Raw genomic sequence first — 27,347 nt, 5'->3', positions numbered from 1 at the left:
CCAGCACCGTGTCCATTTCCAGAGATAATTGGAAAGTGATGATCAGAGCCTCTGTCGTTCCTCCCTTTAGTTCTCTTAACCGCTTGGAATACATTTTATCTAACTTGGCAATTTATCTCTGCTTACGCAGCCCACCCCACACCACCTCTCCAGCAATTGTTATTGCTGCTCTGACGTATTGAGCGAGGCCTCTCAGCTTAATTAGTTACTTACCTTATTTAACTTTCCTCTTTACTTGTCTCGTCCTATGTGCAGTATTTTTTTTTTTAAAAGCAGCGATCCTTCCAGTTAGACCCTGTGGTTTGAGGTTCTTGTAATCCTCTTGGTTTGGCACACGGTGGCATACGGTTCACCGATGCGACTGAATTCCTGATGCCAGAACTCAACCCAGATGGCCTGAAGGATCAGATCCCCTCCAGTGGTTTTTCAAATAAAACACATTTGCCAGCAAAAGCTGATCCAGACCATAAAGTATGTTGCATTACATTTTTGGATCTTCTGTGCAACAGTAAAATATTACACTGCCAAAATAATTTCATAAGTTTGGCATCATTTTGGCTGACTGGACGTAACTTTGGAGTGTGCTCCCTTGTTGTCAATACCAGGAGTGATTAAAACCAGGACATTTTATTTTTACCTTTTTATCTCTCCTCCTTTCATGTCTGTCTGTCTCATTCTCTTCTGACTCTCTTCATTGTCCAATTATTTCAAGCATTTCTTTATATAGAACAGATAATAGCATTCATTTGTCAAGGGCAGCACGGTGCTCAGCACTGCTGCATCACAGTGCCAGGCACTCAGATTCAATTCTGGCCTTGGGTGACTGTGTGGAGTTTGTACATTCTCCCTGTGTCTGCGTGGGTTTCCTCCTGGTGCTCCGGTTTCTTCCCACAGTTCAAAGATGTGCAGGTTAGGTGGATTGGCCATGTTAAATTTCCCCTTGGTGTCTTGAGATGTGTAGGTTAGGGGGATTAGTGGGGTAATTAGGGAGGAAGTGTTAGGTTTTTTAGGGAACATTAAAACTGACAAAGCCCCAGGGCCTGATGGCATCTATCCTAGACTGCTCAGGGAGATGAGAGATGAAATTGCTGGGGCCTCTGACAGAAATCTTTGTCGCTTCTTTGGACACAGGTGAGGTCCCTGAGGATTGGAGGATAGCGAATGTGGTCCCGTTGTTTAAGATGGGTAGCAGGGATAACCCGGGAAATTATAGGTTGGTGAGCTTGACGTCCGTTGTAGGGAAGTTGTTGGAGAGGATTCTTAGAGACAGGATGTATGTGCATTTAGAACGGAACAATCTCATTAGTGACAGACAGCATGTTTTTGTAAGAGGGAGGTCGTGCCTTACAAATTTGGTGGAGTTTTTTGAGGAAGTGACAAAAACGGTTGACGAAGGAAGGGCCGTGGATGTTGTCTATATGGATTTCAGTAAGGCATTTGACAAAGTCCCACATGGCAGGTTGGTTAAGAAGGTTAAGGCTCATGGAATACAAGGAGAAGTGGCTAGATGGGTGGAGAACTGGCTTGGCCATAGGAGACAGAGGGTAGCGGTCGAAGGGTCTTTTTCCGGCTGGAGGTTTGTGACCAGTGATGTTCCGCAGGGCTTTGTACTGGGACCTCTGCTATTTGTGATATATATATATATATAAATGATTTGGAAGAAAGTGTAACTGGTGTTATCAGCAAGTTTGCGGATGACACGAAGATGGCTGGACTTGCGGATAGCGATGAGCATTGTCGGGCAATATAGCAGGATATAGATAGGCTGGAAAATTGGGTGGAGAGGTGGCAGATGGAATTTAATCCGGATAAATGCAAAGTGATGCATTTTGGAACAAATAATGTCGGGAGGAGTTATACAATAAATGGCAGAGCCATCAAGAGTATAGAAACACAGAGGGACCTAGGTGGGCAAGTCAACAAATCCTTGAAGGTGGCAACACAGGTGGAGAAGGTGGTGAAGAAGGCATATGGTATGCTTGGCTTTATAGGACGGGGTATAGAGTATAAAAGCTGGAGTCTGATGATGCAGCTGTATAGAACGCTGGTTAGGCCACATTTGGAGTACTGCGTCCAGTTCTGGTCGCCGCACTACCAGAAGGACGTGGAGGCGTTAGAGAGAGTGCAGAAAAGGTTTACCAGGATGTTGCCTGGTATGGAGGGTCTTAGCTATGAGGAGAGATTGGGTAAACTGGGGTTGTTCTCCCTGGAAAGACGGAGAATGAGGGGAGATCTGATAGAGGTGTACAAGATTATGAAGGGGATAGATAGGGTGAACAGTGGGAAGCTTTTTCCCAGATCAGAAGTGACGTTCACGAGGGGTCACGGGCTCAAGGTGAGAGGGGCGAAGTATAACTCAGATATTAGAGGGATGTTTTTTACACAGAGGGTGGTGGGGGCCTGGAATGCGCTGCCAAGTAGGGTGGTGGAGGCAGACACACTGACATCGTTTAAGACTTACCTGGATAGTCACATGAGCAGCCTGGGAATGGAGGGATACAAACGATTGGTCTAGTTGGACCAAGGAGCGGCACAGGCTTGGAGGGCCGAAGGGCCTGTTTCCTGTGCTGTACTGTTCTTTGTTCTCTTTGTTCTTTGTAAATACATGGGGTTAAGGGGATAGGGCATCAGTGGGATGCTCTGCCAGAGAATCAGTGCAGACTCAATGGGCCGAATGGCCTCATTCTACACTGCAGGGATTCTATTTGATCTTTGATCTAGCAAAAGAGTGTTGGCTAATTCTAAAGCTAGCTGTCTAACTTGTATAATATAAAAAAAGCCAGTTGCATTGTATGTATGGTAATTAAAAGTATGTAAATGCATACAGGTATTAGCAAAAACTACTGGAACTACTCAGCAGGTCAGATAACATCTGTGGAGTGAATAGAGTTAATGTCTCGGGTCGAAGTGACCTTTCCAGTTCTGATGAAAGATAAAGTTTGTGATATGTGCCTGCATGCGTTATAATGTAAAGGTGCACAGCAGCGAAAGTGTTAAGATGGGACTTGAGAATGGCACCACTCAGTGTGATGCATGTAGTCACATGGTCAGAGAACAGTCCAGAAAAACATTAGCTGGCATTTTACGACCTTGCTCGGGCGAGGCTCGTAAAATCCCGCCTGAGGCCAACAGAGAATTCCGTTCTGCGAGCCGCGTCCGCCCCCATTCCAAGGCGGGTGTGGCGGTAAAATTCCGGCAATTGTGTAAGCAGCTAGGCCGCATGGTGGAAGCAACACGACACATGATTTTTAAAATTGATTTTATGGTGTTTTATTTTATGATTATATTTCTACATTTTATATTATATTTTATGATCGTACATGGAACTGTAAATTGTTAAAACATACCGGTAAAGGTGTTCCTGTTTAACACACACAGGCCCCAAGATCTCACCAATGAACCACCACCCACATCACAAATAACCCATATTACAGCAGTTTAGTTAGAAAGAATAAAACCTTTGTATTTGTGTTCACTCAGGTTGGAGCCTGTCGTGACCTATATCTTTAGTGACATGAGTCACTGGTTGTGCGCTCTCACACAAGTTACCATGGAAATAAATGAATTATTAAGAAATCTGCTGTGCATTTCCATGGCTGTTTTATATTTCAGAATTTAGGGGTTGGATTCTCCGAGCTCGCCCGCAGCTGGGATTTTCTGGTCCCGCTGCAGTGAATGGAGATTTGGCCGAGAGCCGAATTCTCTGCTCTTGACAGTCGCGGCGACAGGGCATGAATGGCTGGAGAATTCCTGCCTAGAATTAGTGGTTTCTCTTTTAATCTGAAATATTGTCCCTTTTTTACAGGGTGGCATGGTAGCACAGTGGTTAGCACTATTGCCTCACAGCACCAGGGACCCGGGTTCAACTCCAATCTTGGGTGACTGGTTTTGTGGAGTTGACACGTTCTCGCCGTGTCTGTGTGAGTTTACTCCGGGTGCTCCAGTTTCCTCCCACAGTCCAAAGATGTGCAGGTTAGGTTGATTGGCCATGCTAAATTGCCCCTTAGTGTTAGGGGGTTTAGCAGGGTAAATGCTTGGGTTTATGGGGATGGGGCTTGGGTGGGATTGTGGTCTGTGCAGGTTCAAAAGGCCGAATGGCCTCTTCCGGCACTGTAGGGATTCTATAATTCTGTTTCTGAGTGCACAAAGTGGTACCCAGTAAACATTTGGTTTTTCTTTTGCAGCCTGCATGTGTTGAGCCTGATACACATGGATACAGATCTGGAATATTATCGAAAAAGAATGAGCATTGATGCCACTGTGTTGTCGCTCAGGAAGGTCAAACCTGATGGCTTCCTTTCACCTACTTTAGAGGAAAGGTTAAGCACTGTCTTCAGGGGGCAGTTTGAGGAGATAGAGAGCAGATTATGTATACAGCACGATGACGTGTTGGCTGCATTAGCAGCTCAAAGCAACCAGGAGACCAGAGAGAAAATGGAAGACCTCTATCTGAGACAGCAGCAAGAGGAAGAGGAAGCTAAGCTGCTCTTACAGAATATGGATGAAGCGGTATGTCAAGGCACACAGTAGTGTTATGTTTTTTCGTCAGACACAGTACAGAGAAAGAGGTAAAACTGTTTGACTAGTAAACTTATGATGGTGATATTAATTGGCAAATGAATAAACCTATGACATATTTCTCAGAAGTGGAATGTTTTCTGGAGGGTATATTGACAAAGTATTACATTTTTAAAAAAACAAAAAGCCAAGAAGAGCCTTATATTTGGTACCTTGATAACTTCATTACCAAATTCTTGCTGCATGGAAAATTCTACGTTGGCCAGAATAAACACTCAAACTGTAATTTACTTCTCCACCAATCATGCTTTACAGCCTTTTGAATGCGGAAATACAGTCCTGTAGATTCTGACGATCCTCCTGAACCTTTCTATTCTTATTACATTCCTGCATTACAGGATTTTATAATAGATATTGGACAACATTAGTCAACTCTGTAAACATGAGGGATGTGGGATCCACTTGAAGGCACCACTGGCAGTACTGAAGCCCTAAAAGTATCTGCTGTAGACCTGAAATTGTGACAATAACTATCACAACGGCTTTCATTGGATAGTGTTATGACCCCAGTTGAGTGGCACTCACCTGATGAAGGAGCAACGCTCCGAAAGCTCATGATACCAAACAATGAGCTGGTTTTGTAAGACTTCTTACTGTGCCCACCCCAGTCCAACGCCAGCATCCCCACATCATCAAAAGACACTAACTTACTTCTTTTCATAAAATGTTGGAGGAACAGAGTCGCAGGCCCACTCATTAGTTTTAACAACAAGAAATAACGTTTATGAAACCTAAAAAACTTGGATTATGATACAATACTTCTTTACTCCTCCCTTACCTTAACAGTTACACACAGATTCCAAGATTACCATGGATTACAAAGTACATTTTAAGCTATATTGGTCTCATTAACACAAAGTCCCTTTAAACACATAAGTTGCTGTGGTCAAGCACACACGCTGCTCTGAGCCCAAATTAGTGCCTGTGGATTTCTCTTCGGAATCCCCCCAGATGATTATCACATGAGAGTTTCCAAATTCCATTCTCAAAAAAAACACTTTAAAATCTTCTTTCACATTAGTGCTTTATATTAGCAGTTTACATTCCAAAGTTCTGTCCGGGTTTTCCAAATGACTTTTAAACAAAGCTTCTACTCTGCATTTAACAGCGAATCCAGTCCAGGTTTTACACCCCCTCCTTTTGTCTTGACTGCCTTACAAATTCTTCACAACTGCTTTAACTCTGGATTCTCAGACTATTAAAACGACATCAAACTTTTGATTTACCTCTGAAGTCTACTTTCTCACTTTAACTCAGCTTACTGCAATTATCTCTGTAACTCAGAACTCTTTGGTTACTCTTCCTTGAATTCTTCTGAATAATACCTTGGTTTCTGTTCTCTTAATTTCAATCATTTTAATACATTCTTAATTTCAGTCATTTTAATACATTCTTTCTGTCTCAATTCTCTGGTTATCTGGACAGTAACTGGTTCTTTGGGAAGCCTGCCTCTTTGCAGCTCCTGTCCTGTCCAGTCTTCTGGCAGGGTTGAGAGATGTTCACTTCTCAGCGTCCTGTCTTCAATTGCAATCAAGTTCAGCTACACAAAGAACAAAAAAGCTTTTTCATTTAAAAGGGCATCCAGTTGCAAAGCATGCTTCTGCTGGGCTATATATGTTTTGCACCATAGACGTTTCTAAGCATAATAGAATTACAATTGGAATTGAAACCAACCCCCATACATACAACATCTTTGTCCAGCATGAATCTTTATCCTTCCAGGCACAGAAAAGTTAAATTAAACCCAGTTAAAACAACTGCTTATTTTTAATGTTTACAAATGCAAATATAAATCATAGAACATAGAACATAGAACAGTACAGCACAGAACAGGCCCTTCGGCCCACGATGTTGTGCCGAGCTTTATCTGAAATCAAAATCAAGCTATCCCACTCCCTATCATCCTGGTGTGCTCCATGTGCCTATCCAATAACCGCTTAAATGTTTCTAAAGTGTCTGACTCCACTATCACTGCAGGCAGTCCATTCCACACCCCAACCACTCTCTGCGTAAAGAACCTACCTCTGATATCCGTCCTGTATCTCCCACCACGAACCCTATAGTTATGCCCCCTTGTAATAGCTCCATCCACCCGAGGAAATAGTCTTTGAACGTTCACTCTATCTATCCCCTTCATCATTTTATACACCTCTATTAAGTCTCCCCTCAGCCTCCTCCGCTCCAGAGAGAACAGCCCTAGCTCCCTCAACCTTTCCTCATATGACCTACCCTCCAAACCAGGCAGCATCCTGGTAAATCTCCTCTGCACTCTTTCCAGCGCTTCCACATCCTTCTTATAGTGAGGTGACCAGAACTGCACACAATATTCCAAATGTGGTCTCACCAAGGTCCTGTACAGTTGCAGCATAACCCCACGGCTCTTAAACTCCAACCCCCTGTTAATAAAAGCTAACACACTACAGGCCTTCTTCACAGCTCTATCCACTTGACTGGCAACCTTTAGAGATCTGTGGATAGGGACCCCAAGATCTCTCTGTTCCTCCACAGTCTTCAGAACCCTACCTTTAACCCTGTAATCCACATTTAAATTTGTCCTACCAAAATGAATCACCTCACATTTATCAGGGTTAAACTCCATTTGCCATTTTTCAGCCCAGCTTTGCATCCTATCTATGTCTCTTTGCAGCCTACAACAGCCCTCCACCTCATCCACTACTCCACCAATCTTGGTGTCATCAGCAAATTTACTGATCCACCCTTCAGCCCCCTCCTCTAAGTCATTAATAAAAATCACAAAGAGCAGAGGACCAAGCACTGATCCCTGCGGCACACCGCTAGCAACCTGCCTCCAATCCGAAAATTTTCCATCGACCACCACCCTCTGTCTTCGGTCAGACAGCCAGTTACCTATCCAATCGGCCAACTTTCCCTCTATCCCACACCTCCTCACTTTCATCATAAGCCGACCATGGGGGACCTTATCAAACGCCTTACTAAAATCCATGTATATGACATCAACTGCCCTACCTTCATCAACACACTTAGTTACCTCCTCAAAAAATTCAATCAAATTTGTGAGGCACGACTTGCCCTTCACGAATCCGTGCTGACTATCTCGGATTAATCCGCATCTTTCTAAATGGTCGTAAATCCCATCCCTAAGGACCCTTTCCATCAATTTACCAACCACCGAAGTAAGACTAACCGGTCTATAATTACCAGGGTCATTTCTATTCCCTTTCTTAAACAGAGGAACAACATTCGCCATTCTCCAGTCCTCTGGCACCATCCCCGTGGACAGCGAGGACCCAAAGATCAACGCCAAAGGCTCTGCAATCTCATCCCTTGCCTCCCACAGAATCCTAGGATACATTTCATCAGGCCCAGGGGACTTATCGACCTTCAGTTTATTCAAAACTGCCAAGACATCCTCCCTCCGAACATCTATTTCCTCCAGCCTATTAGCCTGTAACACCTTCTCTTCCTCAAAAACATGGCCCCTCTCCTTGGTGAACACTGAAGAAAAGTATTCATTCATCACCTCGCCTATCTCTACTGACTCCATACACAAGTTCCCACTACTGTCCTTGACCGGCCCTAACCTCACCCTGGTCATTCTTTTATTCCTCACATAAGAGTAAAAAGCCTTGGGGTTTTCCTTGATCCGACCCGCCAAGGACTTCTCATGTCCCCTCCTAGCTCTCCTAAGCCCCTTTTTCAGCTCATTCCTTGCTAACTTGTAACCCTCAATCGAGCCATCTGAACCTTGTTTCCTCATCCCTACATAAGCTTCCCTCTTCCTTTTCACAAGACATTCCACCTCTTTTGTGAACCATGGTTCCCTCACTCGGCCATTTCCTCCCTGCCTGACAGGAACATACCTATCAAGGACATCCAGTATTTGTTCCTTGAAAAAGTTCCACTTTTCATTAGTTCCTTTCTCTGACAGTTTCTGTTCCCAACTTATGCCCCCTAATTCTTGCCTAATCGCATCATAATTACCCCTCCCCCAATTGTAAACCTTGCCCTGCCGTACGGCCCTATCCCTCTCCATTGCAATAACAAAAGACACCGAATTGTGGTCACTATCTCCAAATTGCTCTCCCACAACCAAATCTAACACTTGGCCCGGTTCATTTCCCAGTACCAAATCCAATGTGGCCTCACCTCTAGTCGGCCCATCCACATATTGTGTCAGGAAACCCTCCCGCACACACTGCACAAAAACTGCCCCATCCAAACTATTTGACCTACAAAGGTTCCAATCAAATCCCTTAAAACCACCTTTGTTTTCCTAACAATAGTGTCTTTAGGACAATAAAATGTCACAAGATACATCACAGGAAACTTATCAGCCAAAATTAGACAAAAGGCCAAATGGAGGTATTGGGACCAAACAATTGGTCAAAGAAGAAGGTTGTAAAGAGCATCTTAGAGAAGAAGAGTGAGATTTAGGGAAGGAATTCCAAAGCTGGACTATAGGCCGCTGAAGGCATGGCCATCGAAACTGGGACCATAGAAATTGAGGATGCACAAGAGGCCAGAATTGGCTGATACGACTAACTAATTTTGTATTGAATTATGGATCCTGAATTTGCCCACAACTCACATTGGACCCCCTGGTCTACAGTCATTCTGATTAGTTTGAATTAATTTCATATTTAATAGGCTGATGTGGATTGCCTAAAATAAAGCACTGTATGTAGCCTTCCAATAGAAAGTTTTCATGTAAGATGTTAGTGTATTGATGCATGTTGCTGAACAAAGTTTATTGCATATGGAAGCGATGGCCTCGTGGTATTATCACTAGACTATTAATCCAGAACTCAGCTAATGTTCTGGGGACCCGGGTTCAAATCCTGCCACAGCAGATGGTGGAATTTGAATTCAATAAAATATATCTGGAATTAAGAATCTGCTGATGACGATTGTCATAAAACCCATCTGGTTCACCAATGCCCTTTAGGGAAGGAAATCTGCTGTCCTGGTCTGGCCTATATGTGACTTCACAGTAAGAAGTCTAACAACACCAGATTAAAGTCCTGTTGGACTTTAACCTGGTGTTGTTAGACTTCTTACTGTGTTTACCCCAGTCCAACGCCGGCATCTCCACTATCATAGAATCATAGAAACCCTACAGTGCAGAAGGAGGCCATTCGGCCCATCGAGTCTGCACCGACCACAATCCCACCCAGGCCCTACCCCCACATATTTACCTGCTAATCCCTCTAACCTACGCATTTTAGGATTCTAAGGGGCAATTTTTAACCTGGCCAATCAACCTAACCCGCACATCTTTGGACTATATGTGACTTCACAGCAATGTGGTTGATTCTCAACTGCCCTCTGAAATAGGGAAACTAAATGCTGGCCAGCCAGCGACGCCCATGTCCCACGAATGAACAAATAAAAATGGGCAGCTCAGTAAGGTTAGATTACTGAGTTGCAAGCAACTTACTGTAATTGAAGGGTTGGAGGTCAACAGAAAAAACCCAGTACGCTTAAGCACGCGTAATCTTAGTGAACTAATTTTGTGTTATTCCTGTTGTTTTTTGCTGCAAGGCTTGTATGGTCAAACAGTTGCTAGATAATGCATGTTGAACGCTAGAAACATGTGTTTTTCTACACTGCTGTGGGGTTGATTTAGGAACAGCCTGTGATAATATGCTTGAGAAAACATTCAGGATGGTTCCTTTCACATTCGCTTGATCTTTTGCTGCTAAATGCCACAAGAGGTACATTTTATTTTTTGTGCGCAGTCACTTGCCTTTCCAAGTGGAATGCCAGTTCCTGCAAAATCCACATCAAAAAAGGAACGCCAAATAAATGTGACGTGAAAACAGAAAATGACGGAAATGCACAGCAGGTCAGGGGACATCTGATGAATGGCTATTGACCTGAAATGTTAACTCTGCCTCTCTCTGCTAAGGTGCAGCCTGACCTGCTGAATATTTTCAGCACTTTCTGTTTTAATTTCAGATTTCCAGCTGGCTCTTGACAAAATAAATATGCGTGGATATTTATTTTAAAAAACACGCCGAATTGCGCCTGCTCCATTTTGCTTTGGTCCCTACAGCCAAGGAGGTCTATCAGATTCTGTCTTATTTTTGGATGAATGGAAATGGCTCCCGAGTAGGAACCGTGTAGAAATGGGTGGCGCTTGTTTTAAAGACTTTGCTAAGTAATGCTTTTGCGTTATTTCTATATATAGATGTACATTCGGTTATTCTGCAGATGTTTCTAATAACAACAACCTGCCCCATGCAGCACCGAAAATCTCCCAAGGCTTTTCATTGAGAGTTGTCCAGCTAAATTTGACTTTGAGAGGCAGATATTGGGGAAGATCATTCAAACCCTGATCAAGAGGTACATTTAAAGGAGTTTCTTCAAGGAGGAAGGAGGTGTGGAGAGGTGTATGGAGGGAATTTCAGAGCTCAGCGCCGGCCAACTGAATGCACGGCCACCAATGGGGGAACAATTAAAGTCTGGGTTGCTCGAAAGGAACAGATTAAAGAAGCACAGATATTTCGGAGGATTGTGCACTGGAGGAGATTTGGACACAGAGAGGGACAGAGTCTTGGAGGGGATTGCCAGCCATGGCTCAGTTGATAGCTCTCTCGTTTCTGAATCATAGAGATCCAGGTTGACCTCCCAGATTTGGAGTGTAGAAATCAAGGCTGATGTTCCAATGTAATAGAATGTGCGAGAGTGCTTCTCCTGTATTCAGACTGTGGGGTTCTTCCAGTCACCACTTTCCCCTTACCCCCCCGCCACTCCTATTGCCTTTCTCTTCCATTCGCTTCTGTCCCCCACTCCCCCCCGCCCCCCCCCCCCCCCCATCCCCCCACCCCCTCAGTCACTACCTCTTCCCCCACCTCAAGTATGCCTTTCCATCTCGCCGGGCTCCTGTGCACAGATTGAGACGTTTTTGTTGTGGCTGTCAATTGTGCAGACTTTGGTTTTCTTCCTCTGACCTCAGTTCAAATCCACATCTCTGAGAGTAACAATTCTCTTTGTGGATGTGGATTAGAGTAAATAGCGGCTTTCTGGCTGACTGATGAAAGTGCTTTTTCTTTGAGGAGAAATAGCCAGATTGGTCTGACGGGAAAAAGAACCCTATTGAAGTTGAAGTTATAGATTTTTTTAAAAAAAATAATCAGACTGAGTGTGTTTGTGTGTCTGGATGTTTTGTTGTTTAGCTTGTAAGGATTGTGCAGCTTTTAGTGTACATGACAGCAGTAAAGTTTTACTTTACATCATACGTACAGACCTGAGATGGTTTATGACTTTTGTGTTCAGGATTCTTTTGAAAATCCTTCTACTCTTATTACCACAATAATTATTTGAAGTTTATTTATTAGTCACAAGTAGGCTTACATTAATATTGCAATGAAGTTACTGTGAAAATCCCCTGTATTTAATAAACATTTCATAGTGTAGTATCAATGAGTAAAAGTGTCCTGTAATTAAATTTAATGTCCATTAATAAATCATTTGCATTTAAAAGGATGTGTCAAGGCACACAGGTTGCACCAGAACAGTTCACACACCCCCTGCCCGCCCCCTTCCCCATTGCCAGTCACTGTACCGGCTATTTAAATGATGGGGAAGTATTTTGTGATTCACCTCAATTTAATTGGGTGAGATTTTCAGGTTCTCTGTCCCTCTCCACCCCCGCCCTCCAGTGGCAGCCTGCTGTTGGCCAGCGGTGCGAATCTCCTGGTCCCGTCACTGTCAATGGGATTTCCCCATTGAATCCACCCCACGTTGCCAGGAAACACACAGCAGGGGTGCGCTGTTGGCAGGACCAGAAGATATTGCTGGTGGGAAGGGCAGGGAATTTCCACCCCTAGTGTAACTAAGAGTCAGCACGACATGAATGTTGTCTGCAGGAATGGAAAGCTAGGGTCTACATTTTTTTTTACAAGTGGTGGGCATGTTTCAATTATCTGCAAGACAAAAGTGAACAAATTGCCAACTATGAAAGGACAAGTGAGGGGCGCCATGGTGGCACAGTGGTTAATACTGCTGCCTCACAGTGCCAGGGACCAGGGTTCAATTCCCGGCTTGGGTCACTGTCTGTGTGGAGTTTGCACGTTCTACCCGTGTCTGCGTGGGTTTCTTCGGGTGCTCCAGTTTCCTCCCACAGTCCAAAGCTATGCGGGTTAGGTAGATTGGCCATGCTAAATTGACCCGAGTGTCAGGGGATTAGCAGAGTAAATGTGTGGGGTTACGGGAATAGGGCCTGGGTGGGATTGTGGTTGGTGCAGACTCGATGGGCTGAATGGCCTTCTTCTGTACTGTAGGGATTCAATGGTCACTTATTAAAATTGAGCAGGCTGTTTAACCAAAAGAATGCCGAGAGTCCTTAGCTTTATAAGTAGAGTGTAAAAGCAAGGAGGTGGTGCTAAACATTTATGCACCACTGGATTAGGGGAGACAGCGGCATAGTGATATTATCACTGGACTTGTAATCCAGAAACCCCAGGCTACTGTCCTAGGGACCTGGGGTAGAAACCCATCATGGCAGATGGTGAAATTTGAATTCAATTTTTTAACAATCCATGAAATCATTGTCAGTTGTTGTAAAAAAACCATCTGGTTCACTAGTGCCCTTTAGGGAAGGAGATCTGCCATTCTTACCCGGTCGGGCCTACATGTGACTCCAGACCCACAACAATGTGGTTGACTCTTACCGGCCACTCAGTTCAAGGGCAGTTAGGGATGGGCAACAGATGCTTGCTCGCGATGCCCGCATCTCATGAAAGAATAAAAGAAAACAAAGGTTGTAACTGGAGTATTGTATCCAATTCTGGGCACCGCACTTTAGGAAGAACATTGAGACCTTGACACCAGATATGTGGGACTTCAGTTACATAGGGAAACTGGAGCTGGTCTTCTTAGAACAGAGAAGGTTAAAAGGAGTTGATGGAGAAGTTTTTATGGAATAATTGAGGAGAACTCTTATCAGAAACATTGGTAGGAGGGTACGTATTTAAGATAATTGGCAAAAAACACAACAATGAGTTGAGGAAGACAACTTTTATGTGGCGAGTCGTTCTGATCTGGAGTGAGCTGCCTGTGACACGGTTCATAGAATCGCTACATTGCAGAAGGATCCTATTAGGCCCATCGATCCTGCACTGACAACATTCCCACCCAGGCCCTATTCCCCGTAACCCCAGATATCTACGCTACTAGTCCCCCTGACACGAAGGGGCAATTTAGCATGGTGAATCCACCTAACCTGCACATCTTTGGACTGTGGAAAGAGACCGGAGCACCCGGAGGAAACCCAAGCAGACACAGGGGAACACACAGACAGTCAGCCAAGGCCAGAATTGAGTTTGATACCCTCGAGCTAACCACTGTGCCGCCATGCCGGCGGTGGAAGCAAATTCAAAAGCAACCATCAAAAAGGAATTGGTTAAATACGTGAAGAGGAGAGCTTTGCTGAGCTACGGGGAAGACCAAGGGAGAAGAATTAATTTAAATCAAAACTAAACATGTAGGGGAAAACTCAACAGGTCAGACAGCATCTACAGAGAGTATTATGTGTGCCCTGTGGACTAAGAGGCATCAAAAATCATGAGCTAAGCTTGAATAGTTCAATACTGGGAGTTGTTTATTGAAGGTGTGCTCTCATTCACAGTCAGATGTAAGGCGGCCCAACAGGTTCCCACACTCAGCAGAGCTAATATTCCAGGGGTCACTGGACCCATACTCTTAAAGTGGCAGCCAACACCCCAAACCGCAGCATACTATATATACACATCAAAAAGAGAAACAGAATAAATGTTTCAGGTCAAGATAGCCTTCAATCAAAGGTCATCCTGACCTGAAATGTTAACTTTGTTTCTCTCTTCAAATGCTGCCTGACCTGCTAAGTTTTTCCAGTAGCTTTTTGTTTAGATTTCAGATTTCCAGCATCTGCAGTATTTTGTGTTTGTGTTGTGTGAGAAGGATTAATCAGATAGCTCTTCCAAAGATCCTGCATGGGCACAATCGGTTGAATGGCCCCATACTGTGATGTATAATTTAATCCTTCAAGTAGTCAGTGACAGTGCAGTGATGGGATAGGGGGCTAATTTAACCAAACAAAAATTAAGAAAATTGTAAAATGGGCTATTGACTTGCTAGCACTGGTTTTATACATAGAATCCCTACAGTGCAAAAGGAGGCCATTTGGCCCATCGAGCCTGCACCGACCACAATCCCACCCAGGCCCTTTTCCCATAACCCCACATATTTACCCTGCTAATCCCCCTGACATTAAGGGGCAGTTTAGCATGGCCAATCAACCTAACCTGCACATCATTTGGACTATGGGAGGAAACCGGAGCACCCGGAGGCAACCCACACAGACACGGGGAGAAGGTGCAGACTCCACACTGACAGTGACCCGAGGCCGGAATTGAACCCGAGTTCCTGGTGCTGTGAGGCAGCAGTGCTAACCACTGTGCCACCATGCTACCCATTTTTTAAAAAATCAAGACCAACTCTTGTGTCTTCCAGTATTCCCTTTACACTTATGTGTGGCCTTCCTTTATACTGGCACTGTAGAGAAGTCAAAACTGACAGCATCGTAATGCATTTTTTGACACTGCACCAAACAGAATAAAAATACTGCACACACACATACAGCATTAGAAGAGGTTGTCACCAAGTTGCATGCAAGGTTTTGATCGGTAGAAAAGTGCATGCTGAAGAATTTCCAGTCTTTGCCATCTAATATTTCAATAGTAATATCTACCATGCGATTGCATGTTTTGTCATTGAAACTTTTGGGGTAAATTTTGCGAGGCTTCCCATGCAGCAGCAGGTGGGTATTGCAAAAAGAATGTATATTGTCTGTAATTTTCAGTCATTGTTTTTATGATTCCTGCGGGTTGGGCAAAGCCTTGCCTGTGACGTAGGAACTCACAATGCGCCTCATGTTCTGTAAGAATGTGCTGTCTCTGTTAAAGATATTAGTTTCTCTTTGATTTTATAATACCAATTCAGATCAATGGAAGTTGCTGTGGAAGGAGTCTTGGTGAGTGTCTTGTAGATGGTGTACACACTGTATGCCAGTGTATACACCACTGGCATACATATGTATAAAACCAGTGCTAGCAAGTCAATAGCCCATTTTACAACTTTCTTAATATGGTGAATATTGGGGCAGCACAGTGGTTAGCACTGCTGCCTCACAGCGCTAGGGACATGGGCTCGATTCCCAGCTTGGGTCACTGTCTGTGTGGAGTTTGCACATTCTCCCCGTGTCTGCGTGGGTTTCCTCCGGGTGCTCCAGTTTCCTCCCACAGTTCAAAGATGTGCGGATTAGGTGGATTGGCCATGCTAAATTGCCTCTTAGTGTTAAGAGGTACTAGCTAGGGTAAATGCGTGAGGTTATGGGGAAAGTGCCTGGGTGGGATTGTGGTCGGTGCACTCAATGGGCCGAATGGCCTCCTTCTGCACTATAGGGATTCTATGAAAAGTACTAGTAAGGAATAAGCTGGAGCACTATAAATAAGGAAGCTGTGGGAGTATTAAAGAGATGGTATTTTAAAAGATTTATTTGTGTTATTTGTTCAGGTTGCCTCACAGTGCAGGGAGGATCTGGAGCAATTGCACGCATTGGAGCAGAAACGGCTAAAGTACTCACTTTTAGTGGCGCATCAAGAAGTTTCTGGAAATGCCCAGAGGGAGTTGGTTGTGCGCCTGAGGCAGACATTCCAAGCCATCATCTTTGAACAGTTGAAGGAGGTCACAAGACAGGAGGAATTTGATGCAACTTCAGCCGACCAACTTCTGCGTGAAAACTGGCACATTCAGGTAGAAAAGATGGTACCACTAACGCATTCTGAAAAAAAAAGATTGAGAAGGCACTAATTTGTCATGGAGATAATTATGTCTCAAAGCAAGATGTTCAAAAAGAGAGCCAATTTGTCTATTAATTTTACTGAATAGAGCACCTGCAGGGATTAGCTCTGTGGTGCTGTGCATGTTTTAAAATATTCTTTCACGGGATGTGGGCATCGCTGGTCAGGCCAGCAATTTTTTTGCCTATGCCTAACTGATCTTGAGAAGGTGGTGGTGAATCACCTTCTTGAGCTGCTGCAGTTCACGTGGTGTAGCAACACCCACATTGCTGTTAGGGAACGTCCAGGATTTTAACCCAGCGAAAGTGAAGGAACGGTGATGTAGTTCAGTTCCAGGTGAGTAGCTTGGAGGAGACCTTGCAGGTGGGGGTTTCCCCATTTGTCCGCTGCTGTTGTCCTTCCAGATGCGAGAGGTTGTGGGTTTGGAAAGTGCTGTGGAAGGAGATTTGGTGAGTGTCTTGTAGATGGTACACACACTGTGCCAGTGATGGAGGGAGTGAATATGGAAGGTGATGGATGGGGTACCTATCATAGAAACCCTACAGTGCAGAAGGAGGACATTTGGCCCATTGAGTCTGCACCGACAACAATCCCTAAAGGCCCTATCCTCATAACCCCACATATTTACCCCGCTAATCCCTCTAATCTATGCATCCCGGGACACTAAGGAGCAATTTAGCATGGCAAAAGCACCTAACCCGCACATCTTTAGACTGTCGGAGGAAACTGGAACACCCGGAGGAAACCCACGCAGACACGGAGAACGTGCAGATTCCGCACAGACAGTGACCCAAGCCGGGGATCAAACCCAGGTCCCTGGTGCTGTGAGGCAGCAGTGCTGCCCCAATCAAGTGGACTGCTTTCTCCTGGATGCTATCAAGCTCCCTGAGTGTTGCTGGAGTTGCACTCATCCAGGCAGGTGGAGAATATTCCATCATGCCCCTGACTTGTGCCTTGTAGATGGCAGACAGGCTTTGGGGAGTCAGGAGATGGTTTGCTATCTGTCTAATTCCCCACTTCTGACCTGCTTTTGTGGCCACTGGGTTTAAATGGTTGGTTCAGTTCAGTTTCTGGTTTGTGGATGTTTGTGACATTGCGAATGATGTTGTAGGAATGTATTGACAACTGTGATCCCTAACAAAGTAGTTAATGATAATAGCACAAAATAAGCCAATCGTGATGTTGCACCTACTGTAGTGACTCTTCTCAATAACCAGGCAGCTAAGAAGCTTCTTATTCTGTTATGAATGTGGAAAAGTTTGTTAATCCAGCTCTGGAGAGTGCATTTCTACTGGAGAATGGTTCAGTGTAAACAATACACTCTCGTTTTATCAATCACAGTCTATAAGACCCTTAGCATTTTTGGGACAGAGGTTCCTGTGTTGGCAAGTCAACAGAGATGAGAGAAGTTGTAATCATCGTGTAGGAGAAAATATTTTCAAGCCTATTGTTTATGCAGAATAATCATAACTAGATTATTAAAGAACAATGACTGGAATCTTACCACCATTCATGCCGGTGGAATTTTCCTATCCCACCGCAGTGAACGGGGATTTGGCTGGCCACCAAATTCTCCGACCTCAGCCGGAGTGTGGCGTGAACGACAGGTAAGATTACACCCAATGTTTTTGACACGTGTCCTAATTCTCGATTGTTTCATCTTACTCTTGAAAAACGTTTTTGAATTTAAACAGGAGATACTGGAAAAACTCAGCAGGTCTGGCAGCATTAGAGTTAACAGGCGGGATTTTCCGATCTTGTAAGCCCCACTGTCAGCGAGAATGGAGAATTTGGCTGTCAGTCAACACTCCATTCGCTGCAGCAGTGCTGGAGAATCCCAGCTGCAGGCAATGTCGGAGGTTTCCAGTGAACGTTTCAGAAGAAGAGTCATATTCTACATGAAATATTGGGCGGGATTTTCCATCCCAGCCACTGCTGGGATCATCTGGTCCCACTGAAAGTGGGACATTATGAAAATGGACATTATGCTGGGCTGCCGAATATCCCGTGGCAGGTCTGGCCGCAATGGGGATGGAAAATCCCTGCCAATAACTCAGTTTCTATCTCCACAGATGCTGGCAGACCTGCTGAGTTCTTATTGCAGATCTGCAGCATCCACAGTACTTTGCGTTTATTTTTAATGGTTCCATTTAAAATGTTGTTCTTTTTTAGAAACAATAACGCACAAAACGTGATTATATTTTAGTCCGAATCTTGTGTGATGTTGTGTTGTGTTACTTTCTAGTTTCAGCTGGAGAAACTGATGGACCAACAATTGGCTTTCCAGAGAAAAGTCCTCGACGAGGGCCTAGCTCATAGAAAAAACCTTGTGAGCCGGATAGAGCGCGGTGTGAACCATAGACGCAATCTCCTGAACACAGCTGCCCTCCACATTGCAGGCCTTGCCAATCTGGTGAAAAGGTAAGGCATGATTGCCATTCAATCCAATAGTATCCATCAGAGAATCATTCCCATCTAATGCCAAGACTTCAGTTAGGCAGGATTTGTGTATATGGATGAATTTATTCACTGCAGAACAGTGCAAAGGTAATGAAAAGGCATGTGCAGAATGTTGGTTTGATGGGGAACAGAACTCAAGCACCACTGTCTCACAGCACCAGGGACACGGGTTCAGTTCCAGCCTTGGGTCACTGTCTATGTGGAGTTCGCACTTTCTCCCTGTTTCTGCCTGGGTTTCCTCCGGGTGCTCTGGTTTCCTCCCACAGTCCAAAGATGTGCGGCTTAGGTGGATTGGCCATGCTAAATTAACCCTTAGTGTCCAAAGATGTGTAGGTTAGGGGGGAGTTAGCCATGGGAAATATTTGGGGTTATTGGGATAGGGTGTGGAGAGAGGACCTGGGTAAGATGATCTGTCAGAGAGTCAAAACTCCTGTTGCTTTTCATTCCCTTTCTCCCATATATATAGAAACAGTAAGATTCCCACAGGGAATCGAATTGTTCTAGAACCAAAACAAAATAAGGCAGTGTCGGAATCGGTGGTGGGAAACATTCTGAGAGACTGAGTGGGTAAAATCAAAATGGGTAAAAAAGCATAAAATAACTCTCGAAGCATCCACCAGAGACATTTGCATCCAATCTCTGGTTCCTTCAGTATTCACTGCAGCATTGAACTGCTCTCAGGCAATCCTGGGCACTCATACATGAATGTAGATGATTGTGTCCAGATCTGGCATGGATGATGAGAATCTGTGGGGCCATGGTACAATCTTAATTGTAATCTTGCTTCTTTGTGGCAGGAGCTTCACATGCCATTCAGTTCACCTCCTGTGAATGTATGTGAAGGATGGAATGAGTGTAGATCGAGCCCAGGCCCCTTCGGGCCCCATCTGAGCTCACGTGTAAGGTGTAGCAGAACCTAAAATCAGAGCCATAGGGCTCTCTCAGTGAATCGCTTCCCTTCGGTTAATATGAATAAATAATTTGAAATGTATTGTAGAAAACCCAGTTTAAATTATTGGCGGTTTCTCAAAGAAATGTAGTCTGTCTGAGCATCGTGTACACAGTAACTTCATTGCAATGTTAATGTAAGCCTTACTTGTGACTAATAAATAAACTTTAAACTTTTACCATTGCGAGTGCTGGACTACAGAATCCCCACAATGGGCAACATTTTGCAGCTATGATCATCCTTGTGGCAGGTTCTTAATCATGTGTGGCTTGTCGGGAGAAAATGAGGACAGGTGCTTCCTCCAACAGAGGGTAGAGTGTATTTCCGGGCTACAGCAATATCATCAGAGACTTTTGGTCAGTTATTTTTAAATTATTTTATGGCATGTGGGCATCACTGGCTAGGCCAACATTTGTTGCCCATCCGTAATTACCCTTGAAAGATGGTGGTGAGCTGCCTTCCTGAACAGCTGCAGTCCATGTGGTGTAGGTACACCCACAGTGCTGTTAGGGAGGGAGTTCCAGGATTTTGACCCAGCGACAGAGATGGACTGGCAATATATTTCCAAGTCCAGATGGTCCAAAAATGTGCGGGTAAGGTGCATTGGCCATACTAAATTGCCCCTTGGTGTCCTGGGATGCGTAGGTTAGAGGGATTAACGGATTAAATATGTGGGATTACGGGGATAGGGCCTAGGTGGGATTGTTGTTGGTTCAGACCCGATGGGCCGGATGACCTCCTTCTACACTGTAGATTTCTGTGCGTGTGGAGTGGAGGGGAACTTGCAGGTGGTGGTGTTCTCATGCATCTGCTGCAGGTAATAGAGGTGACAGGTTTGGAAGGTGTTGTTGGAGGAGCCTTGGTCGTTGCTGCATCTTGTAGATATGGCCCCTACTGTCCTTCAGTGGTAAAGGGTGTGGATGTTGACGGTGGTGGATGGGGTGCCAATCAAACGGCTGCTTTGTCCTGGATTGTGTCATGTATGAAACAATGCAAATAATTTTCTGCCATGCACAAGCAAATTAAAGTACATCGGTAAATTCATGAAAGCTGTACCCAGAGGATGAAAGAGTGTTGGGTGTGATATGAAACCTACGGAATATTAAGACCAGTACTAAGGAGTCTCACACTGTGGGATTACATTGTGTTAGGTACCTAGACATCATTCCACATTGATGAAGTGGGCAGGTTCAAGATGGGTCCTGTTCCTGGTTCAGCTTTTTGTTTTTGCATTTTAACCTCTGACACTACCTCAACCCTCCAGTCTTTGGGAATTAAGATTCAGCTGCGTGATCTTTAAATTACACTGTGAAGAAGTGCGTGAACATGAGATTCGGGTATGAAATGCCACTTATTTTAAACTGGGGAGTGCCTCCATTAAAGTAATCATACCAATGTGTTATGTGATCCACACTAATTTTGGAGCAAATGTATTTCCAGGCTTTGAGAGATGTTGAAGCCTTCAATTTAAAAAAAATAATGAAGATGCTCAAAGGCATCAGAAGGCAATTTTATACATAGATTTAGTCAAGTTATAGTGAAATGTGTCACTTCTCAAATATTTTTAATCTGTAGGAAACCCATTAATAAACTTGTTAGGAATGAAGTATTAAAACTACTTGCACTTGCCTCACTATTGAAAAATAGTTCTCTGATTTCCTGTCTGGTGATTTTTATTCTGGCGTGGATATCCACATTAAAATGATAATCGACCACTAGTATTTGATGAATCGGTGTGACCGAGACACTATTCATGGGCCTGTCCAGAAACACATTGTGCCATATTCACTATTTATGATTTATACCTTTCCCAAACATCAAATGCCAGTTTGTAAACTCCAAGTTAGTCTAATTGATGTGGACAACGACCTTCAGTTCCTCTTCTCTACCCTTTCTTTGCATCATGTTAGATCGTGTCCTACTTAAAAGCTAAAATTAAAATGCAAGGAGATTTAAAACCATTGATATCAATGAATCTTCAACTACAGTGTTGGGAAACTGATATTATTAGATTTTCCCTCAGTGCGTAAATGTGGGTGTAAATCTGTATTTTAATTTGTGCAGTTTCATGGTTGCTGTTAGAAATATAACGTTTTCAGAGTAGCACCATTTCCCCCAATGTAATTTAATATATTTGTTGATATTTAATCTGACTCAAATTGAAAGACTTTAGTTATTTTGGACCAGTCTCGAAACGACTGAATCTCATTGAATGGTGGAGCAAGTTCATAGGATCAAATGGCCCACTCCTGCTCCAAGACCTATGTTCCAATACTGGCAGACCCACTTTGTGCAGGAAGCGTTCTTGTATGTCAACTGAGCAGCTGATTGCCGGGAAGCTTGCACACCTGGCGCGTGTGATTCACGCGTGGGCATTGTTTTGATCTTGAGAGTGGGTTGTATCCCATCTCCGTAGTGCTGCCAGCAACAGGGGGAAATGCATTGATTTTTCCCGCTAATGGCAGCACGGTGGCACAGTGGTTAGCACTGCTGCCTCACAGCACCAGGGACCCGGATTCGATTCCTGGCTTGGGCCACTGTCTGTGCGGAGTCTGCACGTTCTCCCCATGTCTGCGTGGATTTCCTCCAGGTGCTCCGGTTTCCTCCCACATTCTGGTTAGGTGCATTGGCCATGCTAAATTCTCCCTCCGTGTACCTGAACAGGTGCCGGAATGTGGCGACTAGGGGATTTTCACAGTAACTTCATTGCAGTGTTAATGCAAGCCTGCTTGCGGCACTAATAAATAACAAATGTTCCCGTAGTGGCAGTCCCACTTTATGCAGGAAGCGTGCTTATATGTCAACTGAGCAGATGTTTGCCGATTCAGGAGGCTTGCACGCCTGGCGTGTTGGGCCCAGTGTGGTTCACATGCGGGCATTGCTTTGACCTTAAAAGTGGTTGTATTCGATCTCAGTGGTGCTGCCAGCTTCAGCAGAAAGGGCACTGATTTTTCCACCAGCAGCGGCACTTAGAATTCAGTCGGAGGGATCTCGGCCTCTGTTTTCTGTCCCTACAGATGCTGCCAGACCTGCTGAGTTTTTCCAGCATCCTCTGTTTCTGTTTTGGATTCCAGCACCCATAGCATTTTGCTTATTTTACCCGTTACATTTGTTCATTTCAATTGCTATTTTCATAGAATCCCCACAGTGCAGAAGGAGACCATTCAGCCCATCGAGCCTGCACCAACAACAATCCCACCCAGGCCCTATCCCCGTAACCCCACGTATTTACCCTGCTAATCCCCAGTTTTATCATGGCCAATCAACCTAACCTGCAACATCTTTGGACTGTGGGAGGAAACCAGAGCCCCTGGAGGAAACCCAAGCAAACTCCACACAGTCACCCGAGGCCGGAATTGAATCCCGGTCCCTGGCGCTGTGAGGCAGCAGTGCTAACCACTGTGCCATCGTGCCGCCCCTAATTTTTCTTGTTCTTTTGCTACTTGTGGCTGTTTTCCAGGCTGTTTGGGGGCTGACTTCATAATGGAAATGAGATATGGAGGAAATAAGTGCTTGTTAAAGTTTTAAATGAAAGCGAATACTGCAAGAACACACAGGCCAGCATGCAGGAAGAATATAGACCTGAACAGGAGCTGATCAATAGGTCTGAACTGTTGACTCAGTGCAATGGTTTCTCACAAAGTCTGTGGGCCATGTGGACATTAATTATTGCTTTCCTTTAATCTAACTAAGCGCAAAGGAAGAATCAATATTCATGGAAATCAATATAGTTAGAAGTGGGTGTTAATTCCCTGCATCTATTCCCCCTCTTATTCCCTTAATAGAATTTCTATACTTCAATTTGAAATATGTTTATGCAACATTTAACCAGCTACTTAGAGCATTTTGTTTTGACTAGGGGGGGGAGAATCTTTCACTGACATTTGAGTTCTTATCACGAAGTATAACTTTTTGAAGTTATACTCTGTGTGGAGTTTGCACATTCTCCCCGTGTCTGAGTGGGTTTCCTCTGGGTGCTCCAGTTTCCTCCCACAGACCAAAGATGCGCAGGTTAGGTGGATTGGCCATGGTAAATGTGTGGGGTTGTCAGACAGGAGAGAGCCTGTCAGAGAGAGTTGGTGGAGACTCGATGGGCCGAATGGCCTCTTCTGTACCCTAGGGTTTATATGATTCTATGAATAGTGCAATAGTTCGATCAAATAAATCATGTTCCAATGTATTTTAGACTGGGTTTAGTAAGAAGTCTCACAATACCAGGTTAAAGTCCAACAGGTTTATTTGGAATCACAAGCTTTCGGAGCGCTGCTCCTTCACCAGGTGAGTTTCTTTGGCAGTCTATAAAAATGATGGTTTAGACAGCGCAACAATATTTAAATGAACTTTGGTTCCTGAATAAAGTGTTGTGACTGTGATTCTCCGACCTCACCTGTGGCTGGGATTCTCCGGTCCTGCTGCAGTGAATGGAGATTTGGCTGAGTTCCAAATTCTCAGTACTCGCTGGTAACGGTAGCGGGGCGTGTGAGACCGGAGAGCTCCAGCCTGAAAGTCTAAACTTGGGTCAGCTGTGTTGAGAAAGGAAGAGGGATAAGGCTGGAACGATGGAAGGAGAAATTGGGAAAGAAGTAAATAAAAAGATAAGGCTTAGCTATGCACATATATATATATTATTGAATACTAAAAGCTGGAAGGTGAATTCAGAACATTTTAAGTGCTACTCATGGTTTGGTGGTGTCGTACATTGGATCTGTCATGTGCAGCTTCACAAACTGCATGGTTATTGTACGAAACAATAGTGACATTCTGTGAAAGTACACACAAGGGGTCAATAAAGACCAACATTTATCTTGAGCAGATTACTTTGAGGACCAAAATATTGTCTCTATGTGTAAACAAAGATTTTTTTTACAACGTATCTGAAAATTGATGCCTAGCTCAAAGTACTTTATTTACCCTACACTACTTTCAAGGGCAGGATGGCAGCATTTCCAAGCCTGGCACCTGAAGAGTTGGTGGGAAACACATTCCCGCTGATACCAGCTGCCCCGCAGCCACTTAACATTCGGCAAAGTGATAATTGGCTCATGGCAGGACTTGCACTTCCATCTGCGGAGGAAGTCCCATTGGATGGTCGGGCAGCTCTGTACTCCCAGCAGCACCAAGCTTGAGAGAGGCCACTGCTGGGACTATAGGCAGTCTCAAAGGAGAGGGGCTAATGGAGTAAAAACAGAAAATGCTGGAAAAATTCAGCAGGTCTGGCAGCATCTGTGGAGAGAGAAACAGAGTCAATGTTTTGAGTCAGTATGACTTTTCCTCAGAGCTACTGGAACCTGGACTGAAGGGACATGTCTTGGGTATGTGTGGCCTGGCAGGTAGGCCCAAATGAGAGGAATAAGAGGTTTGATGGAGCCCATGTTTGAAAGGTTGGGAATAGGAGGGATAAAAGGGGGGACGTTACCCTGGGCTCCAATCAGCATGGGGGCCCCCCCCCCACAAACAGCACCCCACCTATTGCCAAAACCAGCCTGTGCAGCTAAAGCTGCCAGCTGAACGGCTTGGCATGGGTTTCCCTCTGCACAGCACATAGCGGCAGGGGTGGGATGAGGCACTTAAGTGGCCATTCATTAAGTGGCATCAGCAGAATAAACCATTTTATGCTTATGAAATGCAAAAGAAAATATGATGTCTGAGTAGTCATTACATTTAAATTAAAGCTCCCATCAACAGAGTGCCAATCAACTGGCATGCATTTTATGTCCTTGAGAAGTGCACAGGAGAGCTTTAGTCAAAGATGTTGAGTTGAGCAAAATTCAGGGGCATTAATTGTGAACTGCAAGCAAGAAGCACGAAACTAACCATAGCGTGACCACTCGTTTAGTCTTTGCTGTGTGTTGTGCACATCAGCTGTTACTGGGATCAGTCTAACAGAGCATGAAAGGAGGATCAATAAGCATAGAAATCAATGGTGCTTGGATATGTGCCTGAAGCAGTGTGCAACTTTCATCCTGTCTCTCCCCCACCATAGGGTTTCTGAACCCTGAGTCTAATAAAACATTATATTTTCCTCTTAGTTATTGGATGCAGTTTAACAGCTTAGTACTGTGTTTATGGTTGTTGACATTTTAGAAGCATATTGTTGGCCGGAGAAGTATCAAGTTGACAAATAGATGAGAAAGAATAATGAGTACCACTCAGAACAAACTTAAATAGGTTTTATGTCCCATGAATCTCTGCGTGATTTTTGACATTTTATTGAGTAGTGCTTGGAAAGTGCCTGTGTTCCAAATATTTCTGAAAGACCAAAGTTTAGCAAAATATGTATTGTATTTCTACTTGATTTTTAACAAAATGTTGTAGTTTAATCCTCTTTTGTTCCCTGCCTACATATCTGAAAACACCAGTAGTTGTCTTGTACAGAATGTGCAGAGCAACAGTCTAGAATATAGGCTCTAGATTGTTGGGAATTTTATCTGGTTTTTTTTCCACGCACCCCCCCCCCCTCATTGCAAACGTAGCTTCCTATTTTTTCATTCTTTCTGGCAACTCAAGCAATTATATTCTCTATGTGAGCAGAGATGGACACAGGACCCTGAGCTCCCATTCACACGGTGCAGTAAATTAGTGCATCAGCATCCTACAGCACGGGCATGCTGATCTTTACAAAAAATACTTGTAATAAAACACAGTTTCCTTGACAAATATATTGCCATGTCCTAGACTGAAATACAGATTTTTAAAATTTTATTTATTAGTCACAAGTAGGCTTACATTAATATTGCAATTAAGTTGCAGTGTTGGGCGGCACGGTGGTTAGCACTGCTGCCTCACAGCACCAGGGACCCAGGTTCGATTCCCGGCTTGGGTCGCTATCTGTGCGGAGACTGCACGTTCTCCCCGTGTCTGTGTGGGTTTCCTCCTGGTGCTCCGGTTTCCTCCCACAGTCCAAAAGACATGTGGGTTAGGTGCATTAGCCATGCTAAATTCTCCCTCAGTGTACCTGAACAGGTGCTGGAGTGTGGCAACTAGAGGATTTTCACAGTAACTTCATTGCACTGTTAATGTAATGCTTTCTTATGCTCTGACCAAGACCATAAGAAACTGCAGAAGGTCATGAGTATAGCCCAATCCATCACACAAAACAGCCTCCCATCCATTGACTCTGTCTACACTTACCGCTGCCTCAGAAAAGCAGCCAGAATAATCAAGAACCCCCCACAACCTGGACATACTCTCTTCCACCTTTTTCCATCGAGCAAATCATTAGCCTGAGGTCATATACCAACCAAATGGAGGACATCTTCTTCCCTGCTGCCACCAGACTTTTGAATGGACCTGTGAAAATCCCCTAGTTGCCACATTCCGGCGCCTGTTCGGGTACGCTGAGGGAGAATTTAGCATGGCCAATGCACCCTAACCAGCACGTCTTTCGGACTGTGTGAGGAAACCAGAGCACCCGGAAGAAACTCTTGCAGACAAAGAGAGAACATGCAAACTCCATACAGACAGTGGCTCAAGCTGGAAATCAAATCTGGGTCCCTGGCGCTGTGAGGCAGCAGCGCTAACCACTGTGCCACCGT

At 44.4% G+C, this 27,347-nt stretch overlaps 1 protein-coding gene across 1 annotated transcript in view; it reads left to right on the top strand.

The window, feature by feature from the left end:
* LOC144491933 (limbin-like) overlaps window positions 1-27,347 on the top strand; it is a 154,147-nt gene that overhangs the window by 42,451 nt on the left and 84,349 nt on the right. The window contains exons 10-12 of the mRNA XM_078210194.1: window positions 4,185-4,509; window positions 16,117-16,356; window positions 18,649-18,824. Of these exons, the coding sequence (XP_078066320.1) occupies window positions 4,185-4,509; window positions 16,117-16,356; window positions 18,649-18,824 (741 nt within the window). The remainder of the gene's footprint in view (window positions 1-4,184; window positions 4,510-16,116; window positions 16,357-18,648; window positions 18,825-27,347) is intronic.

Source organism: Mustelus asterias, chromosome 1 (genome assembly GCF_964213995.1).
Source record: "Mustelus asterias chromosome 1, sMusAst1.hap1.1, whole genome shotgun sequence".
NCBI classification, from domain to species: domain Eukaryota; kingdom Metazoa; phylum Chordata; class Chondrichthyes; order Carcharhiniformes; family Triakidae; genus Mustelus; species Mustelus asterias.
Note: the sequence above shows the minus strand (reverse complement) of the source record. Positions and strands in the feature narration are given on the sequence as shown.